The following is a 12,454-nucleotide window of genomic DNA, read 5'->3' on the forward strand; positions in this document are numbered from 1 at the left end:
AAGCGTTCGTACCATGTAAACTTGTATCATGCCTTATAAAGCTCTTCACTTCCTCTCCCATCCGATGTAAAATTCGCCTAAGGTGACATGTGCACCCCTTCTTCAGAAGCTTGCCAGCCTAGAAATCTGTCAGTCCTACTTGACCAACCCTCCATCATGGGCATCACAGTAGTACTTTTACATAAATTTTAAATATGATTCCATCTCATCAAACAAAGGAATAGATGTTCCAATTCAATAACAGAAATTAATGTGTTGCCCCTTGTACAAAAATTAGTTATCTGAATTCTTGCACAATATTAAATGTGTTACATCTGTTCTGACATTCATTTCTAGTGTTATCATATATGAGAGTTTGTTATGCAATGACAAAAATGTGGCATTTGACATATATGATAACACTAGAAAATAATGTCATTGCCCCATTGGTTGATAAATGGCCAACTAATGCTAGTGACAAAATCAAGAATTTTTAGAATTCTGCATTAGAACAAAACTAAGTCTATCAAGAACTTAAAGGAATAACAATTTGTCAAACAAGATAAGTATCCATCAATAATTTCCATAGTGCTTAATTGTTCTCTTTGTCTTTTCCTTTTGAAGAAAGCAAAGATGATTCAAGAACCATATTTCTGTTGCAAACAGATTTATTCTCAACCAATGGACTTCTCTTATGAGGAAAGCTCTTTCTCTGTTTAAGCAGTATTTCTTTTCCATCATTCAAATCAATTAGCTCCAAGTATCTACTCAAATCATTAACTTCATTTTCTTGCTCTCTTAACTTTGAAAGGCCACTGATCCCCTCGTCCCGAGATGGGGTTAAATGGAGCGATACGGACAATGAGGATTTATATAGCCGACCCCAACTTGCTTGGGATTGAGGCGTAGTTATTATTGTTGTACTGACCGCCTTGTCAGCTTTTGTCACCATTCTTTCACTTCTTACCTTAGTCTTTAATATCTCCTTTACTACTTGTCTCTCATCTTCCCTCAAGCTGGAGTTCAGTCCAACTTTCCTCAACTTTGAGCAAACTTTAGTGTCAATCTCCAAAGATTTATCAGTTTGATGCTTAAAATGTATATGTTTTCGCTTATCTGATGCCGTAGATGAAGCATCTTTTACCTTATGCAAAGGTGCAGCATATCGAGGCTCAAGTGGCGAACTTCTAGCTCGTTTAACTTTACTTGATGCTTCAGCACTTTTACTTGTACTTGTTGCTATTCCTTGCTTCTGTGATTGATACAAATTTCTGTCTAAAGTTGGCACCCATGACTTATCCTGTTAAAAAAAAAAAAAGAAGAAGTAACGATTCGCCTAGTTTATATCATATGCTTCTGTGCTAATAATTACATATGAATACAAAGCCAACCTCATCGAAGAATCCAATTTTTGGTGATGGCATGCGAAGACCGGATGGTTGGGAATCCTCCCGTGGCACTGAATCAACAGCTCTTGTTATTTGACTTGAAGACGATACGTTCTGAGTTGGTCCAAATGTCATATTAAGACCATAACTTGAATCACTATGAGCTAGATTGGTGTTAGAAGTTGAAGACGATGATTGCACGGACCAGCTACTTGTAGTACTGAGAGGTGGTTTATTATAGGAATGATGAATTTCCATTGAGGAACTAGTAAGATTTTGAAAACATTTACTCTTTGTAGATGATCTTGTTGGTGTAATTGAGCTCGAAATAGAGGCCGAGAGTTCACTTTTTCGGGTTTCTCTTCTTTTCCTAGCATAAGCAGATGTCTTATATGAAGGACAAGAGGTGATTGATGAAATTGGATGCGCGATTATCTGAGATGTCAAAGAGCAAGTAGTAGTAGAATTCGACACCATTAAATCTTGTCCTACAAAGCAGTGACGGAGCCAGAATTTTCATTTAGGGGTGTCAAAACATAAAGAAACTCACAAAGAAGCCAAGAGGAGTCAATATATAGTGTAAAACAACCTCATTTGCAAAGAGAAGTTTCTATATGCATGGCTCTTACCAGTTCTAGTTGTCTTCTTGCCTCTCAAATCTGCAATGTACATTTCTGGTGTTGATTTGCTTTGCCAAGACGAAGCACTTTTCATCGAACGTGGAACTTTGGGAAACTTGAGAGCTTGTGAATTGCACTCTCTTCTTTTACAAGTTTGCTAAGAAACACGAGAACTCGCTTCAGATCTATTATTGTACTATATATGATTTTATCTTATATCCACTGACGGTGTAAATGAATGTTCACACAATTCGTGCAACTTATCTTACTGTAGAATGTTATTTGCTTATTTTCCAGGTTACTTATTGTCTGATCCAACCAATTACGGGCAGTTATCTTTTACACTGTCAGTGTATAGAAGTTAACAGATGACTATAACAACACTAACCTCTGCATTACTTCTCTCTACTGTTGCATTACTGATGTTTTTCCTTTTGGAAACTGGCCTGCGATCGATCTGTCAATTAAAATTGGAGTGTTAATCCATTAATGAACCACATAATGTAATGTCAACAGTGTTCTTACGTGACTAAACCTTGTTTCTGGAGCTAGTTCCAATATCTGAAGTAGACTGTAGGTCTGGTGTGCGAGCGCGCACATCTTCTAAGATGACAGGCAAGAGATTTTGCTCCTCTAATGTATCAAACTCTTTATTCACCAATGATAGTTCATGTGGATCCAAAAGACCTGTTAATAGATACAACAATATCCGTCTCTCAATCCCAGCAAATTGGTGTCGGTTATATGAATCCTCACTGTCCATGTCGCTCCATTTAAACTCATCTCAATCCAATATAATATGAAATAAAAGTAAACACTAGAAGTTCTCTATATTTTCTATTGGCATATAAATCTCTGATAAGACAAAAGAGTCCGAGAGCTCATCAACATAGCTAAAACTTAATTCCAACTAATTGTTATTACCTATACAGAACAAAACCTGTCAATGCATCAAGTATACAAAATTTGTACGAGCGACTAACTGCATCGACATGTACATAGAGCGACAATAGGTGAAATATTACGCTAAAGATTTAAAAATAGAACCTGTACTAGTGAAGAAAGCATGATCCCAAGCTAAACTTTTTCGCAAGAAACTCGGTCTTCCTGGCTCAATAGATGCAGTAGACAAATGCTTTAGCTCCTTCTGTTGGTTCACTTTTGTTGTTTTATCTCTTTGAAAGGAAGATCTTGATCCCCCATTCTCATTTATATTGTCCAATGTTACTGCAGAAATGACATCAAGTGAAATTGTTTCAAATAACTCAGTACACTAATATTCTTGATTCGTCGTACTATATACTAAATGCTGTGAAATATCAGTGGTTACCTAGCACACAATCACACGCAAAGAACAAAGCAAATAGAGAAGCTTACACATAAAGGAGATGGCAAAGAGAATTAATGACCTGAAAGGCGAAGGTCTTCAAGAGAATCAAACAAAGGCGAATCAATAAGACAATCTTCCTCTGAAGAAATATCAATGAGCTTAAGCTTTTGATCTCCAATTTCATAACTAAAACTTCTCTTTTTCTTCTCTACTTCCACTTCCATTTTCAACTTCCCAAATTCCAAACTGAATAAATCACTCTACTGCTGTGTTTTCTACCTGCCCCATGTAGAAGTCAGAAGGCAAAATTTAGAATTTTTAACAAACTATCCATGTTATATTCCTCTAAAAAACTCGTGAAAATTTGAAATTTGAAGAAATGGCAAAATAGGATTTGTAACTGATAATCAGGTCATTTATTTGGTTACTGTAGATAAATATCTTGATAATCATTAAATAATAACCTGATAAAAATAGTACTAACATGTTAAAATTTTGAAAGCGTACACACTAAGCTCCCGTTATGCGCATAGTACAGGCAAAGGCGGACCTATGCATGTAGAAGAGGGGTCACTGGACCATGTTAACTTTGACAATAATTCTAAATATATAAGTGTATATATGTTGAAAACGGTCATATACTTTGGTTGGAACCCTTAAGACTAAAAGTTCGATGGAGGCACTTGCTCATGTGCCCCATCACCTTCAAATCCTGCGTCCGCCTCAGAGAACTTGAAAGGCTTTTTTACCTTGTATTTCTACACTAAGTTATTTTTTCGGCTTGAATCTATAACCTCATGATTACGTAGCGACAACTTTTATCGTTCCGCCAACACTCTTTCCAGGAAAAATTAAAGCCAAGTTGAATAACTTTGATAGAACAAATCCCTGTAAATAATGCTATTGGTATTTCTATCTATGCCAAGTAGAAGTGAAAAGGCAAAGTTTAAAGACAATAGACACATATGCATATTAATATATTATAGTCTTAATGGAAAATTTGAAATTTGTAGAAATGGAAGATCAAGATTTGTAACTGACTTTCAATATTTTAAACAAAATCAATAAAACTTATGATTTGCAGTTAATCACTTTCCATATAACATAATTGGTTTTATTACATTAATTGAAACCAATGTATCCTTCAACTTGATCAAAGCCTCCTGATAGTAGTTTTGAAATTCAAAATTTTCTTAGTTGAATTGTTTTAAACAAAACTAAGGTGATTTTTGAATTAGAAAAGGATTTTGACTTAATTTTAATTTTAGTTTTGATTTACTCTTTTCTTTTTTTGTAAATGATTGAATTTGATTTTGGTTGTCTTGATTTTCGGATTTGCGGCAAGTGATTTTTTTTTTTTTTTTTTTTTTTTTTTGTATTTAGTATTAGTATAGTTATTTCGTTTAAAGAAAACAAAATAAATTAAAGTATGTTTGACAAGAAAACAAAACAGCTGTTTTCGGGAAAAAGAGTATTTTGTTTTTGTGTCATTACTGTCCATAATGTTACAATATCAACATCAAAGGTGATAAACTAATGAAAGTGACATCTAATCTAATACTTAAGAAATATGGCATGATATTTACATTTAATTGACCACCAAGGTTTGTTGAGATGGATAGCATTCATTCATCTTAAATCAGTTGCGGTTTCAAATCTTCATAATACAAAAATAAAAAATAAAAATTGGCAGAGAGAAAATTTCTCCTTTAATGAAACTTATATGCCAAATCTAGATTAGTCGGGCCTTAATACGAATAACGGACATCGAAGTTGAAATCAGAAAAAATCTACATTTAATTCTGCTTCGACACCGTAAAAATTTCATGATGTCATTTAAGATGTACCCGGTTTTGCAAATATAGTGATTGAATTTGCAGAAATCAATAGCCAACATTGCGGAAGATGCAAAATCAACAACAGACACACTAACATAAAATAGCAAACGTCCATGTTTTACTAGCAAGGTCGATTAGAGTTGGGACAGCTAGATTTGCTTGCTTCTTAATTGTATGTGTACGATCAAAATCGAGCTCGCCTACGACATGGTAGGCCAGGTTCGAAACATGGCAATAAAAGAATGAAGATCGACATCAAGTTCCACCGGGCTAGAACCTGGGGGCAGAATGCCTGCCTTCGAGAATATCGAGGTCGTGATCCCAGAATCGATCCTAGCCCCGAACGAGCTCGAAGCAACATTGTTAGCATAGCCAATAGAAGACCGAAATATCCGTGACCGGTCGGAGATTACGGCGGGAATCTCGACACTTATTAATAAGGAACCGGCAATTAGCAAGTCAAGAGATTTTTTTACCTTTTATAGAATTGTACCTAAAATAGGACTCATCTACTATATAAAGGTGGTCTGATAATTCATTTAAGACATGGTAACACGCACTCCAAGGCAATACATTATTATTTCTCTCTTTATGCTCTTATTCTTCTGTATCTCGATAACAATCAAAGTGCATTTAGTTCGAGTGTGACTGACCTTCTACGAATGTAATTGTTCAATTTGTGTGGTTTGAATTTACTTTATCATTGTTTATTTCTATTGCAACTTAATTTGTCACTTTGTGTCAAGTTAATCCGCATATCCTTAAAATCACTTACAAATTTAATTGTTATCCGATTTTGAGGGTAAACAGTTTGGCGCCCACGTGGGGCTAAGGATAATAGTGGTTATTTGATATGAATTTTCATAACACACTACTTTACACTTGTTCTTTGAAGTGCCTGTAATTTCATGTTAAAGCTCAAAATGTCAAACTCACAATCAGCACCCTACATTTTGACAACGAGTCCGGCCTTCACAGTGAAATTAACAACATAGTGCCCAGTGACGGGGTACCGCCGATCGATCCCATCGGAATTTCGATCGCGGACCCGATTGACGCTAACTCGCATGTGGCTATCGACACCAATCTGCCTACTGACTCTGAGTATAGCGTCCGTGGTGGATCTCGATCGACAACTCAAAATACACAAAACATTGGAGGAGACGGGATCAATTTATGGATGATCTTCGAAATGTTACAGGCCAATAGGCGGCAATAGCCAAGTTACAGAACCAAAACCGCACACCGAGCAGAATTGAACCCTATCCGTCTCGGGAAGTCACCCGCAGGGGTGAACCGGTCGTAGAGAGATCGAACGAAAACAAATCCGGGACTAACCCCGAGATCAAAAAGATGCTCGAGGAACTGAATAGCATAGATTTCAAGAAGTTCGTGCAAAAACCTTTTCCTCCGAGCGCAGCTCCAAAGCCGATCCCTAAGAAGTTCCGCATGCCTGAGATTCCTAAGTAAAACGTAACGACCGACCCAAAAGAGAATGTTACCTCCTACATATGTGCTATCAAAGGGAATGACTTGGAGGATGATGAGATCGAGTCTGTCTTGTTGAAGAAGTTCGTAGAAACCCTGTCCATAAGAGCTATGATATGGTATCACAACTTACCTCCTAATTATATTGACTCGTTTGCTATGCTTGCAGATTCTTTCGTGAAAGCACATGACGGGGCTATCAAGGTCGAGACCAGGAAATTGGACCTTTTCAAAGTAAAACAGAAGGATACTGAGATACTTAGAGAGTTCATGTCCCGATTTCAAATGCAATAGATGGATCTGCCACCGGTCGTTGATGATTTGGGCCGTTCAGGCTTTCACCCAAGGACTCAACATTCGGAGCTCGTTGGCTTCAATGCAGTTGAAGCAAAACCTGGTAGAATATTCGGCCATCACTTGGGCTGATGTCCATAACCGATATCAATAAAAAATTAAGGTCGAAGATGATTAGCTTGGGGCCCTTTCCGGGTTCGTGTACCCCGTCAGAACCATCAACAGATTCAAGAGAGATATCGACCGTGAACCGAGAACAAATGGGGATCGGTATCAACCGTACAATGGGGACCGAAGAAGTAGTGGGTCTGGGTAGAACTCTATGCGAAATGAAATTAGAAGTGATCGAGGTCAGAGCAACCGGGGACTCATGAGCAAAAATAGCTTCGACAGGCTCGTCGGGCCTAAAGATGCGCCAAGATTATCGGAATACAACTTCAACGTCGATGTCGCCGCTATCGTATCTACCATCGAATGCATCAAATATACCAAATGGCCTAGACCTTTACAGTCTGATGCAACCCAAAAGGATCCCAACCTAATGTGAAAATATCACAGCGCTCATGACCACCGAACTGAAAACTACCGACAATTAAGAGAAGAGGCGGCCCGACTGTTCAACAACGGACATCTCCGAGAATTCCTAAGTGATCGGGCCAAGAACCACTTCAGGAACAAGGACTCCAATAAGCAGATCAAGCAGGAAGAGCCTCAACACGTCATCATCATGATCATCGGTGGAATTGACATTCCCCAGGGTCCGATGCTAAAATGCATCAAAGTATCCATCACAATGGAAAAACAGACTCGGGATTACATACCAGAAGTAACCTTGTCTTTCAACGATGAAGATGTTGAGGGGATCATGCAACCCCACAATAATGCACTGGTAGTATCGGTACTCGTAAATAAATCTCGAATTAAGCGTATGTTAATTGATCCAGGTAGCTCAACCAATATCATTAGATCAAGGGTCGTGGAACAACTTGGCTTACAAGATCAGATCGTACCTACGGTTCGAGTCCTGCACGGGTGCAACATGGCATGCGAGACCACTAAAGGGGAGATAAAATTACCGGTGAACGGCACCAGAATCGTATAGGAAGCCAAGTTCTATGTAATCGAAAGGGATATGAGATACAACACTCTATTCGGGAGGCCATGGAATCACAAAATGGGAGCGATACCCTCGACGCTGCACCAGGTGCAAAAATTCCTAACACCCGGAGGAATCAAAACAGTCTATGGGGAACAATCGGCCACCAAAGAGATGTTCGCGGTCGATGAAGTGATCCCAACATCCATACTCTCAAAATCGGAGGATCCGAACCGGATGGTCAAAGACGGGGCCAAATAGCAATCACCGATAGCAGCTTCGACAGAGTCGAGGAACGAGGAGTAGACAAAGACAACAACTATGGAGTCCCCAGATCTTTCATATCCCTCGACAATTCTGACGCTACAAAATCAACGGTCGAGGAACTGGAACAAGTCGTACTAACTGAACACTTACCCAATCGAAAGGTATACCTGGGCACGGGGTTAAGCCCCGAGCTCAGGAGAAAACTCATTCAATTTCTTATAGCTAACGAAGATTGTTTCGCCTGGTCCCACCTTTATATGACAAGGATCCCATCGGAGATAAACCATTCACAAGCTAAGCCTGGACCAGAAGTTCCACCCGGTCAAGCAAAAGAGGAGACCCCAATCCGAATTCAAACATGTTTTTATCAAGGACAAGGTATCTAAACTCCTTAAAATAGGGTCCATTCGGGAGATTAAATACCCGGATTGGTTAGCAAACATAGTGGTAGTCCCTAAAAAAGGGAATAAATTAAGAATGTGTGTAGATTATAAGGATTCAAATAATGCATGTCCCAAGGACTTTTTCCCTTTTCCCAATATCGATCGCATGATCGATGCCATGGCCGGCCACAAGATCCTCAATTTTCTTGATGACTACTCCAGGTACAACGAAATATGGATGAACCCGGGGCATCAGGAAAAAACATTCTTCTTCACTAAGTACGGGACATACTGCTATAACGTGATGCCATTCAAATTAAAAAAACGCCGGTGACACTTATCAATGCCTAGTAAAAACCGGATGTTCGAGGAACAACTAGGGAAATCAATGGAGGTTTACATTGATAATATGTTGGTTAAGTCCCTGCGAGTAGAGGACTATTTAAAATATTTGCAGGAAACTTTCAGCATATTGAAGAAGTACAATATGAAACTGAACCCGGAGAAATGTGCGTTCAGAGTTGGATCAGGTAAATTCCTCAGATTCATGGTATCTAATAGAGGAATCAAGATCAACCCCGACAAGATCAAAGCCATCAAAGATATTACGATTGTGGACAACGTGAAAGTCGTGCAAATATTAACCAGACGCATATCAGCCCTGGGGCGATTCATCTCGAGGTACTCCGATAAGAGCCACCGATTCTTCTCACTACTGAAGAAGAAGAACAACTTCTCATGGACCCTAGAGTGCCAACAGGACTTGGAGGAACTCAAGCGGTATCTATCGAGCCTACTGCTGCTTCAAACGCCGAAGATAGATGAATAGCTATACCTGTACTTGGCAATATAGGAGATAGCGTTAAGTGGAGTCTTGGTACATGAAGAACAAGGTACGCAATTTCCAATTTACTATGTTAGCAGGACTTTAGGTGAGACCGAAACTAGGTACCCTCACCTAGAAAAATTGGCACTCGCTTTACTAAGCGCCTTTAGGAAGCTGAAGCTATATTTTCAATGTCATCATATATGTGTTGTGACTACTTAGCCATTTCGAAATATAATTCATAAACCCGAGATCTTGAGACGATTGGACAGATAGCTCATGGAGATCAGTGGGTATGATATTGAATATCGACCCCAGGCCGCTATTAATCTCAAATATTGGCAGACTTCGTAGCCGACTTTACGCTGGCCCTAATACCCGAGGTCGAAAGAGAGTTGTTGGTGAACTTGAGGACATCTTCGGGGATCTGGACCCTCTTTACGAATGGAGCCTCTAACGCAAAAGGGTCCAGACTTGGCATCATATTGAAGCCACCAATAGGCAATGTAGTTAGACAATCTATTGGGACTATTAAATTAACTAACAACGAGGCCAAATATAAGGCCATGATTGCAGGTCTAGAACTAACCAAAAGCTTGGGGGTGGAGGTAATAGAAGCTAAGTGTGACTCCCTACTTGTGGTGAACCAAGTTAATGGGACGTTCGAGGTAAAAAAAGAACGAATACAAAGGTACCTAGATAAGTTGCAAGTAACATTACATCGATTCAAGGAGTGGACTCTACAACACGTACCCCGGGATTAAAAAAGTGAGGTCGATGCCCTTGCTAACCTAGGGTCAACGGTCGAGGACAATGAGTTCAACTCGGGGGCAGTCGTACAACTCATGAGATCAGTAGTGGAAGAAGGACACACCGAGATAAACTCTACAAGTCTAACTTGGGTCTGGAAAATCAAATATATAGAACATCTGAAGACCGAAAAACTGCCCTCAAATCCAAAAGAATCGAGGGCACTGTGTACGAAAGCAACCCGGTTTAGCTTGTCCGAAGACGGAACCCTATTCAGAAGAATGTTCGATAGCCTACTAGCGATATGTCTAGGAGTAGGAGATACCAATTACGTTCTGAGGGAAGGTCATGAGGGCACCTGTGAAAATCATTCAGGCACCAAATCATTGGTTCGAAAGGTAATCAGAGTCGGGTACTACTGGATCGACATGGAAAAGGACACGAAAGAGTTCGTACGAAAGTGTGATGAATACCAAAGACATGCTCCGATGATTTATCAACTAAGGGAGATACTGCATTCGGTTTTGTCACCATGGACATTCATGAGGTAGGGAATGGACATCATTGTCCCCCTTCGGTGGGCACCAACTAAGGCTCAATTTATATTGTGTATGACTGACTATTTTTCGAAGTGGGTGGAAGCCCAGCATACGAGAAGGTTAGGGAGAAGGAAGTCATCGATTTCATCTGGGACCATATCATATGCCGGTTCGGAATGCTAGCCGAGATCGTGTGTGGCAACGAGAAACAATTCATCGGCTGCAAAGTAAGCAAGTTTCTTGAAGACCATAAGATCAAAAGGATCTTATCTACACCCTACCACCCTAGTAGGAACGGATAAGCAGAATCGACCAACAAAACCATACTCCAAAATCTCAAAAAAAGGTTAACCGACGCCAAAGGAAAATGGAAGGAAATCCTACCCGAAGTCCTATGGGTGTATCGTACGACGTCGAAGTCTAGTACTAGAGCCACCCTGTTCTCGTTGGTTTTCGGTGCCGAAGCTCTAATACCGATTGAAGTCGGAGAACCAAGTCTCAAGTTCTGATATGCAACCAATGAATCAAATGACGAGGCTATGAATACAAGCCTGGAGCTATTAGATGAAAGGCGCGAAGCCGCCCTTGTCCGGTTGGCCACCCAAAAGCAGCGAATTGAGAGATATTACAATCTAAGGGCCAACCTTCGACACTTCAATATGACTTAGTGCTAAGGAAGGTCATGCGAAGCACCCATAACCCGAACGAAGGGGAGCTGTGGTCGAACTAGGAGGGACCATATCAAATTATTGACATCACCATAAAGGGATTGTAAAAACTCGGAGCAATGAATGGTGAACGACTACCAAACAACTGGAACGTAAATCACTTGAAGCGATACTACTGCTAAGGTACGACCCCATTAGTTCTTTTTATGTATTTGCATTTTGAACTAACACTTGCAGGCAACCGTCAAAGAATGATAAATCTTTTAGTCATGAAAGCATGTGTTGCACTCTTTTTCCCTTAAATTGGTTTTATCCCAAATGGGTTTTCCGGCAAGGTTTTTAAAGAGACAACAATAAATTGTGCTAACTTAGAATTGAAAGCCGGTTATGAACCGGTATTGAAGATCACGACAATAGTATTTAAGGCTTCTCTATGATCTGCCCCGAACACGGGGGAGGGGGGGGGGCTTACACTCAGATAACGACTTTAGCAAGGAAAGAAACTTTGTGATTGAATGGTGTCAGCTCGATCGATAGGATTTACTGTAAGGTCCAAACGGTCAAACAAACCGTGCCCGCGTAGATTGCTCGAGCCCTGGAACAAATCTTGTACACATATGTAACTATTACATACAAGAATAAAAAGAAGTCTCTACCTTGCGAATAAATATCTTGTCCTTTAAAAAAATTTCTTTTTTTAAGGAATTCCTACATCCGATCCCCAAAAGGTCTCGAACCCAAGGGCTGCCTTAATCCGAGTGCAAACGATCACTCCCACTTAGGGACTGCCGTCCAAAGACAAACTCGGACGGCCCAAGCTATCAGAGCCCGGGTGCATAAGATCTATTAGGCAGCGCCCAAACCTTAAAGACTACGGCCATCCCCATTCAGGGACTATTAGCAAGCCCGGATAACTCGGGGTAACAAGCCCACTGGGCAACACCCAAACTAAAAGGCTATGGCTGTATTAAAATGGCTTGGAGACATC

At 39.9% G+C, this 12,454-nt stretch overlaps 1 protein-coding gene across 1 annotated transcript; it reads right to left on the reverse strand.

The window, feature by feature from the left end:
* Positions 1 to 262: 262 nt before the first annotated feature.
* On the reverse strand, positions 263 to 3,663 carry LOC104210866 (probable GPI-anchored adhesin-like protein PGA55). Its single transcript, XM_009759838.2, has 7 exons — positions 3,397 to 3,663; positions 3,035 to 3,214; positions 2,523 to 2,674; positions 2,376 to 2,444; positions 1,997 to 2,144; positions 1,371 to 1,855; positions 263 to 1,279 (listed from the first exon to the last, which is right to left on the reverse strand). The coding sequence occupies exons 1-7, from the start codon at positions 3,539 to 3,541 to the stop codon at positions 572 to 574; spliced, it is 1,887 nt and encodes a 628-aa protein (XP_009758140.1). The 5' UTR covers positions 3,542 to 3,663; the 3' UTR covers positions 263 to 571.
* Positions 3,664 to 12,454: the final 8,791 nt, after the last annotated feature.

Source organism: Nicotiana sylvestris, chromosome 2 (genome assembly GCF_000393655.2).
Source record: "Nicotiana sylvestris chromosome 2, ASM39365v2, whole genome shotgun sequence".
Taxonomy (NCBI): Eukaryota; Viridiplantae; Streptophyta; class Magnoliopsida; order Solanales; family Solanaceae; genus Nicotiana; species Nicotiana sylvestris.

Excerpts from the sequence above, each read along its gene's own strand:
- LOC104210866 (XM_009759838.2), bottom strand. The coding sequence starts at position 3,541 with ATGGAAGTGGAAGTAGAGAAGAAAAAGAGAAGTTTTAGTTATGAAATT. Across the intron at positions 1,856-1,996 it reads CAAGAAGACAACTAGAACTG|GACAAGATTTAATGGTGTCG; the intron begins GTAAGAGCCATG and ends ACTGCTTTGTAG. Across the intron at positions 1,280-1,370 it reads AAATTGGATTCTTCGATGAG|GATAAGTCATGGGTGCCAAC; the intron begins GTTGGCTTTGTA and ends TTTTTTTAACAG.